The sequence below is a fragment of the Pseudorca crassidens genome, chromosome 19 (assembly GCF_039906515.1).
Source record: "Pseudorca crassidens isolate mPseCra1 chromosome 19, mPseCra1.hap1, whole genome shotgun sequence".
NCBI lineage: Eukaryota > Metazoa > Chordata > Mammalia > Artiodactyla > Delphinidae > Pseudorca > Pseudorca crassidens.
In genome coordinates, this window is record NC_090314.1 from 14,741,660 (window position 1) to 14,762,010 (window position 20,351).

Genomic DNA, 20,351 nt, shown 5'->3' on the forward strand with positions numbered 1-20,351 from the left:
CAGTCCTTATAGATGTAGCTCAGGATGTTTCTCATAGTGGGTTTAAAGTCTTTTTCTTTCAATGAGAAATCTATTTTGGGGGGTAGATGGTGTTACATATGTGTGTGTGTACATATGTATATATCAGGTCAAAATCTGCTTCCTTGAAGTTTTTACTCATTTTTTAAAAAATCTCCTCTCTGGAACCATGAAGACAAGTTTTTTCAGACATTTTATTGTGTGAAGTCTTCTCTTTTCCAAATTAAACGAAGACCTTATTCCTTCAGACTTATCCCTTAGTTTGGCATTCAAGATCTTTTATTATCTGGTCTCAATTTACCTCTAATCCTATCTTCCAACATTCTCTTTTATTTGGCCTAATCTTCAAAGAAACTACTAATAAGTCTCATGATCTCATAGTCTTAGGACTTCACTAACAACATTCCCTTTATCTCTGGGTCCCTTCGTAACTCTTCCCTTCACCTACCCCAGTCTTCAAATGGCCAGAAGGTAGGGTAACAACAAAAAATGGGCTTTGAACCCAGACAGAAGTAGAATTATTATTCCTGGCCTCCAGTAAGTACTCAATAAATGGCAGCTACTGTTATTAAATAAGGGCTAACATTTATTGAGCATTTACTGTGTGTCAGAACTGTTCATTTTCTCTTTTAGCATCTTCAGGGCAATTAAGTATTATTATTGCTATTTTACTGAGGAAGGAAATGTAGGTTTAGCGGGGGTAACGTGTCGGAGATCAAAGGGCCAGAGAGGGGCAGTCCAATGGCCGAGGGCCAGAGCCCAGGTCACTGCACCTTCCCTTTCCTCTCCAGGGTCCTAGGTCTCTAAGGTATGTACTCCTTCTCTTCCCGAGCTTGTGCAGCACTGGCCCTGCCTTCCTGACCACGCTTGGCCTTGCGGGACTGTCATCTAAACCCAGGCTAGCTCTCCCAGCCTCCTGGCGACTCCAATGCCCCGTCTGCTTGACCTCACTCAGACTCTCAGCCAGACCAAGAAAGACCCCTCTGGCCTGGCTTTGAGGCCTGTGGCCTTTTTTTTTTTTTTGCGGTACGCGGGCCTCTCACTGTTGTGGTCTCTCCCGTTGCGGAGCACAAGCTCCGGACGCGCAGGGTCAGCAGCCAGGGCTCACGGGCCCAGCCGCTCCGCGGCATGTGGGATCTTCCCGGACCGGGGCACGAACCTGTGTCCCCTGCATTGGCAGGCAGACTCCCAACCACTGCACCACCAGGGAAGCCCGAGGCCTGTGGCCTTTGAGTTACCCTATTCTAGGCACACTCTGGGGTGCCACCAGCATCTCGCAAACTGACGTCTAAACCTAAGAAATGACTTTTGAGTGTGGGAACGGGGTTGGGCGACCAGCTCTGGCCTAACTTCCTGATGAAGCTGGGGCGAAGGTTGGCTGAGCAGGCTTGTCCCTCTCTGGGCAAAACTCCAAAGGGAGTGTACCCAACAGTATGAGAACGCAAGGTGAGGCGCGTTCATGTTTCCATGCCAGGGAAAAGGGGTGCGTGTCTTTCCCTCTTTGTCCACAGAAGTGACGACGACACGGCGCCGAGCCCCCAGCTGGTGGCCTCTGCGCCTGCGCCGACGGTCGTGCGCGGCGGCGCCGTGCATGCGCAGAGCACGACTTCCGCGTCTTTTCGGCGGCGGGAAGGCGGCTGGTGGTGGCTGACGCGGTGGCGGTTGACGGAGGCGAGGAACCTGAAGGTTAAAGTTGCGTGTCGTATGACAGGAGGGCCAAGGAGGGAAAGAGTCTGTGTGGGCCCTAGTTACCAAACTGCCGCGATCCCTGGGTCAGGAGAGCTCATTGGGAGAGAACGTGAGCCCTGACTGGAGCTTGATGTTTTTTCCCCAAGAGGCGCCCAAGTAGGCCCGACGGCCTCCTTCTGAGGCAACGGTCTTAGGGGCGGGGTGTGTGCGTGTGTGCGCATTGAGCAAACTTTCTGCACATCGATGTCACCACCCGCCTTAATGTAATTAGGGTCCAGTGGGAAGCCGGAGTGGGGGGCACCTCAGCGCCCCTGCCCCCAGGGTCAGTGGTCCAGGGGAGGATGTGGCGCTTTTGTTTGCCTGAGTCTCTTGTCGTCCCCCTCTAAGCTCAGGATGTGTGTTGCGTTGGTATTTCTGGGCTGAGAAAAGGTCACATAACCTGTTTTGGTTCCTAGAACGGCATTAAGAATATTTTCTAAAGGGCATACTATATCCAGGTTCAAGACCAATCTGTGGAAACAAAGCAGGGGCAGCCCCTGACCTCACGTTTCCCAAGTTTTATTTCTAGAAACGATATTTGGAAATTAATATGTACCTCAGTATGATTTGCATTGTTACTCAGTGGTGTTCGTGTCTGTTTGTCTCATGGGGCAGAGAACTTGGGAGCAGAAATGATCTTATTTAGATTTGAATCTTACTTTTCATGAAATAGGCAAGTATTCATTGAATTAAATTGGGATCAAAATATAAGAGGCTAAACATGGAAAAAACTACAACAGAAATTCTGTGGTAAAAGAAAAAACAAAAAAATCTTATTTCACTTGTTTAAGTTATAGAAACGGAGGGGAAACTTATCAGTACAATTATTCTGGATATTAAGTGAGGCCTTAGTCTTTGGCTTTATGTAATCCAGGGATCTCAAACTAATGGCCAAAGCAGATGATCTGCACAGTGTTTTAAAAGTGAGACACAGAATACGTTCTCACATGGCTAGTTCAATTGTGTATGTTTCCTCCCTGGCCTTGTAAGTGTGTTTGCCAGTGTTGTAGTCCCTCTCCCTCTTTGTAGATCTGGTTCAGAATTATTCTCACTGTGGATCCTTGATTCTGAAATAAATTATGTAGACTCTGTGAAAATCCACAGATGTTTAGGAAGCAAGATTATAGCCACACTAGTCTTATTTCAAACAGATTTGGAAAAATGGGCTATGCTGTAAATTCTTACTCAGAAAGCAAAAGAGTCTGGCAGAGAGTTTACATTATCGGGTTTGAAACCATAGGTTTAAACCATAATTTCAGTAATTACTAGGCTGAGAACTTGATTTTGATGTTGATACAATACAAGGTATAAATTTCTTTCTTTGAAGGTTTAGTCGAACAACTTCATGTTGTAAAGTTGGAGCGCTAAAGAAAAAATTATAGACTTTGATATCGAAGGAAATGAAGAGAAACATAAATGAAAATGCAACTCGAAATACAGCAGGTATTGACTGACTTTTATTTTTAAAATTTCTATAGTTTGTATATACTATGTAAACCTTGTATAGTATATAGATGCAACATTTTGGAAGGAACTTTTAAAAACAATGAACATATAGTCTAGCCTCTTTACTTTTTAGGTCGAAGGAAGTAAAATAACTTACGAAACACTTAGTGGCTTAGGTGGAAGTAAAATCAGATTTTCCTGGATTTACTCTTGTATTCTACAAATCCCATGTGCTTGAGTTGTTTTGTGCTTTGTAAGCTGAAAATAATGAAATTAATAATATTTTAATTTTTATTTGTGACTATTTAAAATATTTTCAGAAGTGCTTCTGTTTCCCTAATAGCTTCCCTTGACATTTCTGCTTTCCAATTTGTTAGTATAAGGACAGAGGACAAGAATGAAGAGAACCAAAGGAATGATGATAATGCACAATGAAGATAATAATAGCTATTATTTATGGGGGGTGTACTGTATTCTGGGCATTTAATTTTATGTTAATTTATTTACTCTGAGAGAGTTATTATTGTCATCCCTGTTTTCTAGATGAGAAACAAAGGCACAAAGAGGTTAAATAAGTAATTTATGAAGTGGAAGAGCCAGGATTTGAACCTAGACTCCATTCTTTTAATCACTATATTATTCTGCCTCTCACTATATGCCATATTGGCACAATGAGTTTAAGGAAACAGCCGTAGTTTGTACTTTAAATTTTAATTGAAACATGCTTTGAAGTTGTAATTCAAATTCAGACAGTCTGAGCCCACATCATTTTCCCAGCCGTTCATCAGACAGTTACCAGAATCTATATGCTCATGTAAGTGTAAGTGTTGATGGACCAACTAGAGCATGGTATAGTGGCAAGATATCTGAACTGAGAGTTAGGAAGTGTGGGCCCTATCTAGGTTCTTTCACTGTGGCAATGTGTAAGCTTTTTCTTTTTCCTCTGAGATCCCTTCTAGTTTTAGTGTTCTGACTTTTGACCTGACTTGAGATCCCAGGTCCCTCAACTGGAGGGTTTGGAGTAGTATTTATTCTCATTTGGATTTATTACTATCACTCTAAGGCATTCTCAAAATGATCCACAGAAAATATGCATTACAGACACCTGGAGTTCTTGTTGAAATTGCAGAGTTTTGGTTTCCAAAGCAAGTCGATTGAAATAAAATCTATGAGGGTGGGGTCTAAAAACTGGCATGTTAAGCATAACCACAGATAAATCTTAGTCAAAGTAGAGTTTGAGAACCATGGCCTTAAAGGGTATGCTACCATAGTCAGAGAGTGGTTAGGGTTTTGGAAAGCAAAATGGGTCAAATTTTGGTTCTCCCTTACCTCTATTGTACTTGAAGTGTCCCCTCCAGTTGATATGGTGATAAGCAAGCACAGGAGGGAAGTAAGGAAAACAAAAAGTGGATTTGGAAAGGGTAGGGGGATGAGGGAGGAGATGGGAATTACTGCCAAACAAGAGGAATTAAGGCAGTGTCAACATAGAACAAGAAAGGAGTTTTTAGAGAGACAAACAAGGCTATTCAGGATCTTAAAAAGAGTGTAAAAAAATTCCAAATCTATAGAAATATATCTGTAATAAATATAAAATTAATGTATAGAAGCAGACAAATTCAAATCGTGAATTATTATATACTAGTAATTAGTCTATAACTAGATCTGACTATTTGCCTATTATGTACTTATTTATCGGTACATTCAATTTAGGCTGTTTGCCTGTACCACTGTTCAATCAGAAAAAGAGGAATAGACAGCCATTAACATCCAATCCACTTAAAAATGATCCAGGTATCAGTACTGCTTCTGACAGTTATGATTTCCCTCCTCTACCAACAGGTAAGAAAATAAGGTGAAAATTTTCAGAAAATAAGAAATAGGATTATAGAAAATTACCATTTCTATTTTATTATAATGGAAATAGAAAGTTTATTTTTTTCTTCTTTCCAGTATCCAATTATAGGGATTACTTGGTTCTTTCTGAACATTCCAGTATAGTAGTTTGAGTTTCCTTGTCTACAAGAGTGTCTTAGCATTTAAATGGAGTATCTTAAATCTGGAGCCTTTGTTCTAATGAAGTAGTAACCTATATTGTAAAGGTTTTTTTTTCTCTTTCAAAACACGTATAGATATTGTGACTTAAACATTTGGTGATAAAGAATGGAGAAACTCAAGTTCCTTGAGTTATAAAAATTTGGTGATAGTTGGTGATAAAGAATGGAGAAACTCAAGGATAAGTGTGAATGGGAACACGGGAAAAATGGAAGAAAGTAGACCTTAGGAAGGGTAGAAGCCCAGGAATTTCTAGTGCTTGCCCCTAGTCTTTTTTCTCTTCTTACATAATTTTTGCCATTTTTCATTTATTGGCTTTTCACTCTTTCATCCCATTGGCTTCCTTATAGCTTTGACTGGCGTGTGAACTAAATTGCTTTTGCTTGGTGTTAACATAACCTTTTAGTTCTAGTTCTCAGGGTCCATCATTGGCTGCCCTCTGTTTCTCTTGATTCAAAATCTAGAGACAGAGAGCCTCTGCTTCAGCTCATATTAAATGCGGTCACTGAAATCCTAATTTATCTTTATGGTTAGCCTCTCATATCTGAAACAATTAGCTGTGGTGGTTTGTGCTGAAAGGTCTTAATGTTTGCTTACTTTTTACTTCTCTATGGAAGAAGGCATGGACAGTCAGACAGTCTGAAATATACTTGGTACATGCTGGTTATATACATTTACATTTTTGGGGGGGCACACTTAAAAATCTTTAATAGGATTTTATGCAACTAGAATTTAAAAATCCTTGTGCAACCATAGACCTTAATCTACTTTTACATCTATAGTTATTTTGTTTTCTTCCACATTTGAGGAATTGGAAGTATGAATTTCATATTATTCTCATTTTTATGGATAAAAAATTAAAAATTCACATGGATATGCTGCATAAGTGGTCATCTTCTGTCATTTAAAAAGTTCTCTACTATTTAAAATATTTTTATAAGTAGTATGAATGATAGATGATCTTGAAAAATCACAATTTGAGTTGTTCCATAGGGAAGTGTGCATTCTCCTAAGTACTGAACTTTTCAAACTCTGACCAGGATTACTATCTGTCAGAGATATAACAAGATTCTTATATTGGGCAAGAGATAGGACTAGATCAGTGTTTTTCAAATTTTTTTTATTGATCCATTAGTAGGTTAGGAAATAACCAACCTTTTAAAAAATAAATAGAAGAGAATAAAATAGAAAAGAATAGAATAGAAAGTGTCAGTATATCATATAGTAAGAATAAGAATTGATAGTAAAATTGTTATATTCTCCCTCAGACACACACGTGCGCGCACACACATGCACACCATGCCTGTATATATTCCGGGTTTCGATGTATTTCTTGCTGTGGGTTGGGATTAAGAAACATTGATTACACTGAATTTATGTTACAAAATACAAGGTGCTATACTAGGATTGACTGTGGAAGAGATACAGATTAAACTATTACCTTGCTTAGAATACAGTGGGAAAGAAAGACATCTAAAAAATTAATAAGGCAGCCTATGACAAATTCCACAACAAAGTACTATTGAAGAACATGTCCATATATTCAAGTCCTTTTCTCCTTCAAACTTTCAACTGCCTCCCCCCATATATTAAATAAATATGAAAGAATTATTTCAAAAAATGCTCCCTATCTTACTCTTACCTATATTACTTGTATCTTTTGAGATTGGGCCTGGGAAGCTATGAATCCAGAGCTGCCTCCTTTAACGAAAACAGTGAACACAGGGTATGTGGAAAAATATATACCAATGAATGTATGTGTCTGTTACAGACTGATGTTATTCTTCTATATATATTTTATATTTTTATATTTCTCAATTGGGGAACAAATTATTAATAGTTAATAAGACGTATTTCCTTGAAAGGCAAATACCACATTCAGTTTCTCATCCCCTGAGAAGTCAAGATTCTGTGTCTAAATCTATTCAATTAAATGCTGAAAGAAGCAAGAGTGGTTGGAGGTGAGTCTACTTATGATTTTTCTTACTCTATTCATACTTCTCCTTCCCATCTCCTCCTTTAGTCCCTTCCCTCCTCCTCTATCTATTCTTCCTTTTTTAAACAGAATTATATTTAGGAAATTTATATACTTAATAACTAACTATAGTGATATTAGCTGTGTTTTATAAAAGAAGAGAACATGCCATATATAACTTTAAAAATAGGTAAATTTGGCAGTGATTATATTTTCAAAGAATACTTCATGTTATAATGAAATTTTTGTAAATATCACCATGAATTTATGATTTTGCTGTGGATTATTAATGATCTAATTGACAATAGTTAAAGAGTCAAGAATAACTGTATCTAAGTGTACTACCAACTGTAAAATAGATAGCTAGTAGGAAGCAGGCGCATAGCACATGGATATCAGTTCGGTGCTTTGTGACCACCTAGAGGGGTGGGATAGGGAGGGTGGGAGGGAGATACAAGAGGGAGGAGATATGGGGATATATGTATATGTATAGCTGATTCACTTTGTTATAAAGCAGAAACTAACACACCATTGTAAAGCAATTATACGCCAATAAAGATGTTAAAAGAAAAATGAAAAAAAATGTCGGATATATTTAGGTATTGAGAACCAAATAGAATGCTGAGCCTTACCCCAGTAAGATAATCAGCTCCCAGGTAAATAGGATGGAATAAGAAAGAAAGACAGAGAATGAAATCATAAGCATATGTTAAGATGGTGAGGGTAGGGCTTCCCTGGTGGCGCAGTGATTAAGAGTCCGCCTGTCAATGCTAGGAGATGCGGGTTCAAGCCCTGGCCCGGGAGGATCCCACATGCCGCGGAGCAACTAAGCCCGTGCGCCACAACTACTGAGCCTGCGCTCAGGAGCCCGCGAGCCACAACTACTGAAGCCCTCACGCCCAGAGCCTGTGCTCCGCAAGAAGAGAAGCCACGACAATGAGAGGCCCGCACACCGCAACGAAGAGTAGCCCCCGCTCACCACAACTAGAGAAAGCCTGCGCACAGCAACGAAGACCCAATGCAGCCAAAAACAAATAAATTTATTAAAAAAAAAAAAAAAAAGATGGTGAGGGTACTTTTGGGTCATTGCCAGAAATATCTTAAGTTTAATGTCTAAATAATACAAAAAAAATGAATAGATAAAGGACATGGATTATTTTTTTTAGGTTGGACTTTAGTATTTTTGGGTAAGTGGCAAACTACTGAAAGAAATAATTTTGGAAACAAAGTATTGGAAAACAACCCCAACCCCAGATCATATATCACTCATTAGTTAGTGCTTTGTTATGTTATTTTAATGATCCTTAAAACAACCCTGTGAAGTTAACATAACCTTCACTTTTTTTTTTTTTTTTTTTGCGGTAAGCGGTCTTCTCACTGTTGTGGCCTCTCCCGTTGCGGAGCACAGGCTCCGGACGCGCAGGCTCAGCGGCCATGGCTCACGGACCCAGCCGCTCCGCGGCATGTGGGATCTTCCCAGAACGGGGCACGAACCCACATCCCCTGCATTGGCAGGCGGACTCGCAACCACTGCGCCACCAGGGAAGCCCTAACCTTCACTTTTAGTAGATGAAGATACCATATTTTTTAAAAAGGGGGAAACTTTTAATAAAGGGGTTCATACAACAAAACAGTATTTTTATTTTTAAAAATTTAGTATTGTTTTTATTACTCATGCTAGTTTCCTCAGGACCAGTCAGTTCTTTCTTCAGTACCACTGCTTCAAACTAGGCCTATTCAGTGGTTTGAGATGGTCCTCGGAGGCATAGTTCCAGCTGCAAGTGCTAGGAGAAAATGCATTCTGATAGACATTAGAGAATTAGGTAACGGATTGTAATATGGATAGGCAGCCAGTATTGGATATTCCAATTTAAAATAATAAATGATCTGTCAGACAGTTGGAATATAACAACAGAAAATCCAGGAGCAGAAGACATTTGAAAACCCAAGTAGGCAGTTAGTAATCTGCTGAAGATCTTTTAACTGGTTCTATGCTTAGGTTTAGAATCTAGGCTAACATTGCAAGATTTAGCAAATAAAAATATAGGATGCCCAGTAAAATTTGAATTTCAGATAACGGACAAATAATTTTTTAGTATATGTCACATGTAATATTTGGGACATAATTATACTAAAATCTTATTTGTTATTTATTTGAAATTCAAATTTAACTGGGCATCCTGTATTTTACCTGATAACCCTTGTCTAGAATCTCTTGAAACATGGAATTTGCAAGAGCAATGTAGACTCCTATTCTTATAGGTATTAAGCTATTAGACAAGTTGTCAAGATAGGTTTAATTTACCAGAATTAGTATACTAGACAATAAGCAAGGTGAACTGATTTAACATCTTCAAGCTTTCATACTAAAGCTCCTATAATTAAATAACTGGTCTTAGAGAAATTGGGATTGCACTTGATGGTTAAGAAATCTCAGTTGAGGAGAGGTGAAGACTTTAGAAACTGGAAATTGGGCACAACCTGGCAAATAGGTTTAGATAGATCAATAAATTGGTTTTTATAAATTTATTTATTTATTTTTGGCTGCATTGGGTCTTTGTTGCTGTGCGTGGGCTTTGTCTAGTTGCGGGGAGCAGGGGCTACTCTTGGTTGCGGTGCGTGGGCTTTTCATTGCAGTGGCTTCTCTTGTTGCGGAGCACGGGCTCTAGGCACGAGGACTTCAGTAGTTGTGATGCGTGGACTCAGTAGTTGTGGCTCACGGGCTCTAGAGCGCAGGCTCAGTAGTTGTGGCGTATGGGCTTAGTTGCTCCATGGTGTGTGGGATCTTCCCAGACCAGGGCTTGAATCTGTGTCCCCTGCATTGGCAGGTGGATTCTTAACCACTGCACCACCAGGAAAGCTCAATAAATTGCTTTTAAGGGAAGATAAAGTATTTTTTTTCTATAATAGCCTACTGTTCTTATTATAAAAATAATATAATCATTCTAGAAAAAAAAAGTAAATGGAAGAAAGTTATTCATAGTCACACTGATCCAGAGATAGCCATTAATCAATTAATTAATTTTTAAACAGAAATATCAAGGCATTTCCCCAGGCTAGGAGCACCTCCTGAACGAAAACATTGGAGAAAGTTGCAGATGCATTGTTACCGATAAGGAGTTGTAAAGCTAAAAGAAACTTTCCTAAACTATGAAAATAAAAGTAATTTCCACAGCCATGAGGAAGGAAAAAATTATGTTTCTATTCTCTCTGTTGAATATAAAATTGTTGCCATATGAAGAGGTGATTAATGTAGGAAAAAATTTTATAGAGGTGTATTAGGCAGTTACTTAATGATAATAAGTTTTTCCTGGATATTGGGATGTTTGTGGTATTTATCAACTTAAAATAATTTTAAATTATTTGTGGTGATTTCTTTTCTCATTATTTTCATACTGAATTTTGTACCTAATTTACTTACGAAAGCTCCCTAAATTATATAAGCCTCAGGTCCCATATAATCTGGTCTAGGGAACTTAAACGTTTTCTTGGATTATTTTCCCTAACAAGGTATGGGTTGCATTGTTTGCCCGCTTGTGGTACTTGTGGTATTTTTAGGAAAATTATTCAGGAATAAGCATTTGTGACTTAGACTAGTTTTTCCCTGTGGAACTCTTAACTAGCCTGCTCAGAAATTATACTTTTGATTTTGGCCTCATTAACATCATGTTCTGATGAACTGGTACAGCTCACTTAGGTTAATGTAGCTAGTAAAATGCTGAAACATATTCATAAGTAGAGTTTTTAAGCTACACAGTAAAAGTACAAAATTTCTAATCAAACAGCTGTCTACCCTGCCTATATCTATTTTCCTTGTGATTTAAAATCACTGACGAGCAATAGTTTAACTTTTGAAAATTTTACTTTGTAGAAAATTTAAAAATAAATGTATAAAAAAGGAAGCAGGGAGTTCCCTGGTGGTCTGGTGATTAGGACTTGGTGCTTTCACTGCCGTGGCCCCTGAGGGTTCATAACCACTGTCATATAAAGGCTTGTATAATTTAGAAATATACTCTCTGGCACTGGACTTTGAGTTGGGAGACTAGGATTCTCTGGGTTTTGGATTGTCAGTAACTTGCTATATGACTTTGGGCAAGTTACTTCCTCCTCAAGACTCAGTTTCCTCACCAAGAGAGGTATAATATAGGGTTGTTGTGATGATGTATTTGGAATTTCTAACTGTTTAGTAATTACAAAGTAGTTTATAAACCACAAATTACCACGTAAATGCAAATTTTCATTAATAATTTTCTTTCACTTAAGAAAAAGTATATAGAAACAAAATTAATACTAATTTAAAAAACAAAACTATTTCTGCTACAGAGACGGCAACAAAAATACCACTTTAAAAACTTGGGATAGAAATGATTTTAAGCCTCAGTGCAAAAGAACAAATCTAATGACAAATAATGGAATAAATTCATGTCCAGTGAATTTGGGAGCTCAACAATGGAAACATTTAAGAGTATCTGAATCTACTAACTTATCTCACCAAAGAGAAAGTGAAGTACTCACACAAACACATTCGTCAAAAATATCTGGCTCCACAATGAGAAGTCTAGACAAAAACAGTTCATTACAGGCATTTAAGCCCAGTTTTCAACAAAATCAATTTAAGAAAAAAATGTTGGATGGTTTTCCAGAAGAAAACACCCTCAAGGTAAACTTTTAAATATTATTTGCATTTTTGTATTTACATTAAAAAAATGAGATAAGTATTTAGAAAATTACAGAGATAAGAGCATTTGAAATCACTCCCCTGGTATGCATTACTTGATTAGCACAAATACCCAGTTCTGTTGGAGTAGGTATATGTTAGTGTCCAAAATATTTTCTTAGAGGTTGTGAATGGCTGCTGCTTTTCAGAGTTGCTTTAGAATTTCCTACCAGGTTCTGAATTTCACTGTTTGCTAATTATTGAGATGATGATAGTTTATCCATTGCTTGCAGCAATTCTTCAAGTTCTTCATATGTCACTCTTTTTTTTTTTTTAATAGGGGTCAGCAAACTTTTTCTGTAAAGGGTTAGATAGTAAATATTTTTGGCTTTATGGGCCATATTGTCTCTCTTGCAAGTATTCAACTATACCACTCAACTCTGCTGTTGTACCTTAAAAGCAGCCATAGATAATTCATAAATTAATTGGTGTGGCTGAGTTCCAATGAAAATTTACCCAAAAAACACAGCAGATTAGATTTGGCCTGCAGGCCGTAGTTTGCTGACTTCTGCTCTGTAATCTGGTCTTATTTACTTTTACAGCTTCGTATTCCATATTTCACTAATTCTTCAATGCTCCAGCCATTTCAGACTCTTCACAGTTCTCTAAACGCACTCTAATATGACTCTGCTTCGGTTTATATTCTTCCCCATACCTGTGCCTCAGCCTTATTTCCTCTCTCCACCTCTCATTCTAGTCATTCTTTGTAAATGTCTTTCATATATGTTCTGGCTGTTTGCTATCTTCCCTTGCTCGCCACCTGGTCTAATAGATTCTTTATCCTCTGCCCTTGTCTGTGTTCTGGAAGGCTGAATGGTCCTACATAGTGCATCATTCTGGGATCCATTAGCTGGCTTCTGTTAGGAGTCAGCCAGTGGGAGTGGAAGTCCCAGGCAGGACATCAAAGGGTAGAGAGAGAAGTTGGGTTGTCCCATTTCCCCCCCCCCCCCCCCGCCACTTAAGTGTTGTGTCTCAGGTGGTAGCTGTGTCCCTGCATGATGTAGCCCCTCCGTAAGTCCAGATTTCACAGGCTTGGTAATTTTATTTCCTCCTCTGTCCTTTCAGCCTAGGAGTGGTAGAAGTTTCTTATTGTTGTTAGTCTTTGAGTGCTTAAGTACCCTATGTTTATTCTGCCCATACACCTGTAAGCAGTTTTTTCAATAAGCCATCTGGGGTAAATTTTTTTTTCTGGAAATCTGACTAATATTGCATGTTCCACAGTGGTTCTTAACCTTGTTTCCTTGTACACAAGAATGATATGATAGTCACCTTAGTAACAGTGGCTCATTATGGCAGTAATCCTCAACAGGAAGCATTCATATCTTCGTTAGGTATGGGAAGAGGAGGGAAGGTAATTGTAGTTGGAAAAAAGTGTTCCATCAAGTGTTCCTGCATATGCCACTGCCCTCATGAAGGAAGGTGCCCCCTCCCCCCAAAATTAGTATCTTAGCACACTGTATTCTTAGTTGATCTTTTAAAATTTTAGTTAATTAGTTCAACTTTTATTTTTGTATGACCTTATGTCATCAGGCTTTCTTTTCCTCCCTCCCTCCCTGCCTTCCTTCCTCTTTCTTGTAGGCCTGCCTACTTTCTTGGCCTGAGGCATGCCAGTACTGGTCCAACAGGCTGGTGGGCAGGCCAGGTCCTGGTGCTCTGTGATTGCAATTAACCTCCCATTTGTGGGTTGCCCACCCTGGGGGTATGGGTCTTGACTATACCTTGTATCTTCCCTCCTACCAGTCTTGTTGTGGTTCTTTCTTTATATCTTCAGTTGTAGAATTTCTTATCTGCTAGTCTTCTGGTTTTTCTCATCAATAATTGCTCTGTAAATAGTTGTAATTTCGGTGTGCCCATGGGAGGAGGTGGGCTCAGGGTCTTCCTACTCTGCCATCTTGGCCATTCCACCCTTTTAGTTGATCTTTAAAAATGCCAAACACATTCCCATCTCAAGGTTTTTACACTTGCTGTTCACTCAGTCCTCACTCAACAACCTATTTAAAATAATAATCCCTGTCTCTTTTTATCCTTTTACCCTGTTTATTTTTTTTAATGCATAGGATATAGCAATTCCTGACATTCTGTATTTATTTTCTGAATCCCCTATTAGACTGTACAGTCTCTGAAGGTAGATAGATTGTCTGTTTTGTTCAGTACTGTTTCCTCATTAGCTATGTTTGGCACATAGTAGGTGCCAATAAATACTTTTGGAATGAATGAATGAATGAATGTGTCTGGGTTCCCTCTCAGTGTGAGCACGTTAGGGAAAGGAATTGTGTTTTACTCACCTGTGTTTATCACAGGATTGGCACATGATGCTTTAAAAATATTCAAAGAATCAACAAATGAATGAGTGAATAAATGCCCATATAAAACAGAGATAAAAAGAAAAAAAATAATCCTCTTCTTGATTAATTTTCTCCAAGTGCATTCTAGTTTCTCCTCCTTTATAAAGTACTAATGATGCCTTTAATTTAGGGGAGTAACTGTACTAAAATTGTCAATAGTTCCTTTTACATATTTTACATAGTCTTTTAACATATTTTACACATTTGCCTATTATAAGGACCTAGAATCTTTACATAGAAAAGTGAATGAGTATGACGAAAAAAATGACAGGTTTTTCTAATGCCATGTTTTCATTTTTTCAGAAGGAAGCATCATTGTATCAGTTAAAGCTTAAGGAGAAAGAGAATTCTTTAAGAATTATATCTGCAGTTATTGAAAGCATGAAGTACTGGTGTGCACATGCACAGAAAACTGTACTTCTTTTTGAAATATTAGGTAGGTATACTACTTCAAAAATACTTCAGTAATACCATTTGGACAATAATTTTGAATGTTAATAGGAATACCTAGGGGATCTTAAAGAAAAATAACATTTTATAAAAGGAGATTACGGTTTATTAGGATTTTCTTCAGTTCCTGTATCTGTCATAGATTTGTGTGACATTAGATGTATTTGATTATTCATGGTAGAAGAATTCTAATTCATAATGTCAAAAATGGAAAGATTCTTAAAAGTAATCTAACCCAACCCTTGAGGTAGGTGAGGAAGTGGGGCAAATAATTAAAATAGACTTGACTAAATATCATAATGCTAGTTAGCAGCAGAAATGGATCTAGACCCCAAGTCGTCTTATTCTCAACAGTGTTCTTTCTACTATATTACACTAAATCCAGTAGTAATTTTGTATATAAGTTAAATTATAAATCAAATATTCTGAAAGAACATTTGTGAAGAATCCTTTACTGATATGAGTAAACACCCTACAATTAGCCTGTTTTCTAAATTAATATTTAAAAGGGAGGAGAGTTTTGTAAAATGTTTCTGGAATTTAATTTTACTTAGACTGAAGAGAGAAACAAGAAGTAGAGACTCAAAACATATTTATTTCCATAGGCTAAATAAAATATTTAATTTAAATTATGAAATATTTTAAACATACAGAAAAATACAGAGAATAAATATCCACCTACCTATTGTTATAGATATCTTTGAAAACTGCTATCCATTTTTCTTCTTCTCTAGAGATAATCACTATGGTATCTTTCCTTTCCATGCTTTTATAATTTTACTCTATACATCTGATTTCATAAATTTATATATATTTATTTACTGTTTTATGTGTTTTAAAATACAGAGTTTACATTTTCATCCAGCATTATGTTTTTGAGATTTAGCCATCTTTCTATCCTGTTAGTGTTGGCTTCATCCTGAGGCTCCAATTATGGTCTCTCAAGCAGCTTCTGACTCTTCCCTTATGACATTAAGAAGATTATCAAAATTCTCTATACCACACATTCTTCCTTATACCACAGTCACATTCTTTGATAGTTTCTTCTGGTTGCTCTTTCCCGGAAACTAGCAAATGACCCCTTGCATATCATCATTTCTGTCTGGGCAACAGGCCCATCACTGCAACCCTGAGCTCTGTAGCTGAGGAAGGGGGTACATTGACTGGCTTACATCAGTCTCAGGTTACTCCTGGGTCTAGGGGTGGGGACAAATCCCATCCAAATCATATGGCTAAGAATGGCATAGGAGAGATTTCCTAAAGGAAAATCTGGGTATTATTAGGGGAAATGGAGGCTGACCTCAAAGTAACAAATGTTCACTATCAGTACCTAATAGATGGTTATTATGGAATGAATAATGGTCTCATTTGATAGTAATTTCTTGAGATAAACATGAATTATCATTTGAATTTTATAGATGAAACAGATTTGAAAGAGGTTAAACAGTTGTTCGATTTAGTAAGTTGAAGAACTGAGACTCAATTGCATGACTTCTGATTCTAATTCAATGCTTTTTTTTCATTAAACCATGATGTTTATTTGTTATACTTGTGTATTTTGTTTACTATAATGTAGTAGACTGGTCTGAGGATTTAACCACTCCATCAAACACATTCAAAGAAAAAAGCTTCAGATGGCCAGCTATTGTCAGTTGTATAAACTTTGTCATATAACCTGATCCTAGGTTGGAGAGGGCCAGAAATTTTGCTTTCCTTAGAATAAAAGTTTCAGAAATATCTTTCCCTCTTAAGATGTTTTCTTATCAATGTATAAACAAAACTATGAGAGGTTGGTGTGGGAATAGCTATTTAAATATCAACTTCTCTTTGTTAAACTTTATTTGCATTTTACCAACACTGATTTTTTCCCCATCTATTTCAATGTTGCTTAGCTGTTCTCGATTCAGCTGTTACACCTGGCCCATATTGTTCAAAGACTTTTCTTCTGAGAGATGGGAAAAATACTCTGCCTTGTGTATTTTATGAAATAGTGAGTATCTGTTTAAGTATTCTTTGCAAAGCCTATGCCAACAAAAACATACAAATGCAGGCTATAATTCAACTGTAGTAGAAATTCTGTTAATGATTTAGTGGTACTTTCAACATTTTGTTTGGTTTTAATTATGATTTTAAAATTATTTATTTGTTCAACTAAAATGGAGGGCTGCTATATGCCAGGCGCTGTGCTAGATGCAGGGGATACAAAGTGGAATAAAAGTGGTAAATGGCTCTTTCTCTCAAAGAGTTTATAATCTCAGGTAGAAAGACGGAAACATAAATGTTACACTGTGGTATGATAAATGGTATGACAAGTGGTGTGTGCAGGGTGCTATAGAAGTAGATAGGGAGGATGGGTCAGATCAGGGGAAGATTTTTGAAGAATGTAGTCTTGTCTTAGATATTTAAGGTCTAATGAATTAAGCCAAAGTGTTGGGAGGTGGGGGAAGAGGTTGGAGGAACACAGTCTAAGGTGAGGGAGCAGCACATGTAAAGACATGAAGCTCAGATAGAGCCTGGATTGTTCAGGAAACTGCAAGTAGTTTACAATTACCGGAGTGTAGAGTTAGTAAGTGATGGGGGTAAGGGTAGTGGTTATGAACTTGGGGGAATGCAGAGAGAGTGGGCTGGGACGTAGGGAAGAGCTTGGTAACAAAGGAGGCTGGAAACTTTATAAGACTTACATACTTTGTAAAATAGTTTGGCATTAATTCTGAAATTGGGCTTAATTCTGAAATCACACTTGGATTCCAATTTGTACTCCACCATTTATTAGCTGTATGACCTTGAGTGAGCTCCTTAAACTTCTTGAGCATCAGTTTTTTAATCTGTAAATTGGGGAGACTAATTCCTACTTTGAAAGGTTGTTTTGGAGATTAGATAATAAAATATATGAATGTATAGCATCTGACACATAGCAGATGATCAAGAAATAGTAGCTGTCATGTTATTAATTTTTCTAATATCTTGAAAGCTTATTATTTTTCTTTAGTCTGATAAGTTTTAAAAAAACTTTTATTAAAATATAACACATACAGAAAAATGCACAAATCATAACTGTACAATTCTATGAAGGTATCACAAAGTGAACATTACCAAGGTTAAGAAACAGAACATTGCTATCACCCTAGCATCCTTGTGCCTCTTCCCATTCACTCCCTCTTGTTTTCTGCCTACAAGTAACCACTACTGTGACTTTTAATATCATAAATTAATTCTGCCTGTTTTTGAATTTTATATAAATAGTATCACGTGGTACGTCTTGTTTTATGTCTGGTTTCTTTCATTCAACACAACGTAAGATTCATCTGTGTTGCTGCATGTAGCTAAAGTTCATTTATTTATATTTCTATGTACAATATTCTTTTGTATGAATATATCACAATTTAGTTTTCTGTTCTACTGTTGGTGGGCATCTTGGTTGTTTCTTGGTTTTTTTTTATTATGAATAATACTCTGTGAACATTCTTATATATGTCTCTTGTTGTGCACATGCATGCCTTTCTGTTGGGTATATACCTAGAAGTAAAATTCCTGAATTGTAGTGCATTTGTATGTTCTAATACAGTAGTTATTGCCAAAGAATTTTCCAAAGGGTTGTAACAGTTTACGTACTCACAATTAGCATAGGAGAGTTGTAGTTTCTCTGCATTCTTATCAACATTTAGTAGTCATTGTTTTTTATTTTAGCCATTCTAGTGGGTAAGTTTAGTGCTATCTCATTTCTCTCCAATTCCCTGGTGACTAATGAGGTTCAGCACTTTTGATGTTTACTGGCCAGTTAGATATCTTCTTTTGAAAAATCTGTTCAGGCTTCTTCTAATTTTTTTCTGTTGAATTATTTTTTTTCCTTATTGATTTATAGGAGTTTTTGAAAAAACTATTCTGAGTACAAGTTCTTTCTCTATTATGTACATTGCAAATATCTTCTCATACTCTGTGGTTTGCTTTTTCAGGCTTAGGAGTGGCTTCTGAGGAAAAGAAAATCTTCACTTTAATATGGTCCTTTAGCAATTATCAACATTTTCCTTTATAGTTAGTGCTTTTTATGACTGTTTAGCAAAAGAAATCTCAGAATAATTTTATTCATGACTGAGAGGATTTGGAGCTGGCTGGTCTTTTTCTGGCTCACTAGTCCCATTAGGGCACAACCCTTTTGAGTCTCCCAACCCTAAGCCTGGGGTGGGGGCGGGGTGGTTACCAGAATCTCTTTTCTTTGGGGGACCCTGGAGTCCATTTTTTCTCTAGCCCTATGAGCTGTCAGAAGCTCTGCTAAGTCTCTTAAGACTCTCAAATTGCCTTGACTGTAATTAGCAGATACCTCAGGGGGTAAAGCATCCCCAAATATCAGGCCCTATTCTGAACTCCTATCCTCTCTCAGATGGGGTCTCTGTAACTCCTCACTGCCTTTTATCTCTCTGGTGTCTATGAGGATATTTTTAAATAAATATTCTATCCAGGTGTTCTAGTTGTTTTCAGTGGGAAAGTTGGTCTGAACTACCTAGTCTGTCATCTACTGAAAGTAGAACTCTGGAAGTCTAATAGAAGTGAATATTCATGTGCCATTATATTGGGAATTATTCAGTCTTTTAAGAAGAAGCAGCTCACTAGCTTGTAAGAAGCCCTACCCAAGTGAAGGGCTTCTGTGTCAGGGCACCCATTTACGACTAGCTATTATGGTCTTGTCGCAGTGGGGCCCTAAATGAGGTAAGGGAATTACAGCATTTTGGAGTGATTCATATTTAGTTGATCATATTATTTAAAAAACTGAAATTCAAATGAAGTAATAAATAACTTTATTGATATTTATTTTTTTAAAAACAGGATCGTGAACTTCCAAGACTGATTAGAGGCCGAGTTCATAGGTGTGTTGGAAACTATGACCAGAAAAAGAATATTTTTAAATGTGTTTCTGTCAGACCAGCATCTGTTTCTGAACAAAAAACTTTCCAAGCATTTGTTAAAATTGTAGATGCTGAAATGAGATATTATACTAAAGTAATGAGTGAAATTTAAGTAGTGATGAAGTTTAAATAGTATAAATTAAGCATTTTTCTGTTCTTGTTTAAATTACCATCTCCATGGTTTTATGGCTACTGTTCTTCTGTATTTCACTTGTTGAATTAAAATATTTAAATCCTTTTAATGTGGAAAGAATTTTTGAAAAATAATTTTACTGTTATTATAAAAATGGTGCATTTGCTAAAACTAAAAAACCATTTCAGATAAAAATGCTCAATATAATAAGAATAGGCACATACTTATTTAACATGGGATAATAGTACATTTGAGTCAGCCTAAAAGCCAACATCAAGCTTAATGGGGAAATACAGAGACATTCACACTAAAGTCAGGAACAAGGTCAGGGTGCCCTATACTGGAGCTCCTAGTCCATGCAGTTCATTTAATTACTTCAGATATTTAGTGGGCATATGCTCTGTGCCAAGCACTATTTCATGTGCTTGTTTGTTAACAAAGCAGGTTACAAAGTAACAAAAATCTCTGAATTTATGGTATTTATATTCTGGGACCCATAGAATACATTAGACAAAAGAGAAATATTTGGGGTATAATGATTACTGCTATTGGTAGATGATATAATTGCATATATGGGAAACCTAAG

General features: G+C 37.2%; 1 protein-coding gene across 2 annotated transcripts; it reads left to right on the forward strand.

The window, feature by feature from the left end:
- The first annotated feature begins 1,594 nt into the window (after positions 1 to 1,594).
- Positions 1,595 to 19,865, forward strand: SPATA22 (spermatogenesis associated 22). Of its 2 annotated transcripts, XM_067714726.1 has the most exons (9): positions 1,595 to 1,710; positions 3,074 to 3,189; positions 4,903 to 5,031; positions 6,910 to 6,970; positions 7,110 to 7,205; positions 11,543 to 11,879; positions 14,585 to 14,717; positions 16,624 to 16,721; positions 19,553 to 19,865. In XM_067714726.1, the coding sequence occupies exons 2-9, from the start codon at positions 3,147 to 3,149 to the stop codon at positions 19,742 to 19,744; spliced, it is 1,089 nt and encodes a 362-aa protein (XP_067570827.1). In that variant the 5' UTR covers positions 1,595 to 1,710; positions 3,074 to 3,146; the 3' UTR covers positions 19,745 to 19,865. The 2 variants fall into 2 exon arrangements, with proteins under 2 accessions (XP_067570827.1, XP_067570828.1); XM_067714727.1 differs by lacking the exon at positions 19,553 to 19,865 and having other exon boundaries at positions 16,624 to 17,095.
- Positions 19,866 to 20,351: the final 486 nt, after the last annotated feature.

Excerpts from the sequence above, each read along its gene's own strand:
- SPATA22 (XM_067714726.1), top strand. The coding sequence starts at position 3,147 with ATGAAGAGAAACATAAATGAAAATGCAACTCGAAATACAGCAG. Across the intron at positions 5,032-6,909 it reads TTTCCCTCCTCTACCAACAG|ATTGGGCCTGGGAAGCTATG; the intron begins GTAAGAAAATAA and ends GTATCTTTTGAG. Across the intron at positions 6,971-7,109 it reads ACGAAAACAGTGAACACAGG|GCAAATACCACATTCAGTTT; the intron begins GTATGTGGAAAA and ends TTTCCTTGAAAG.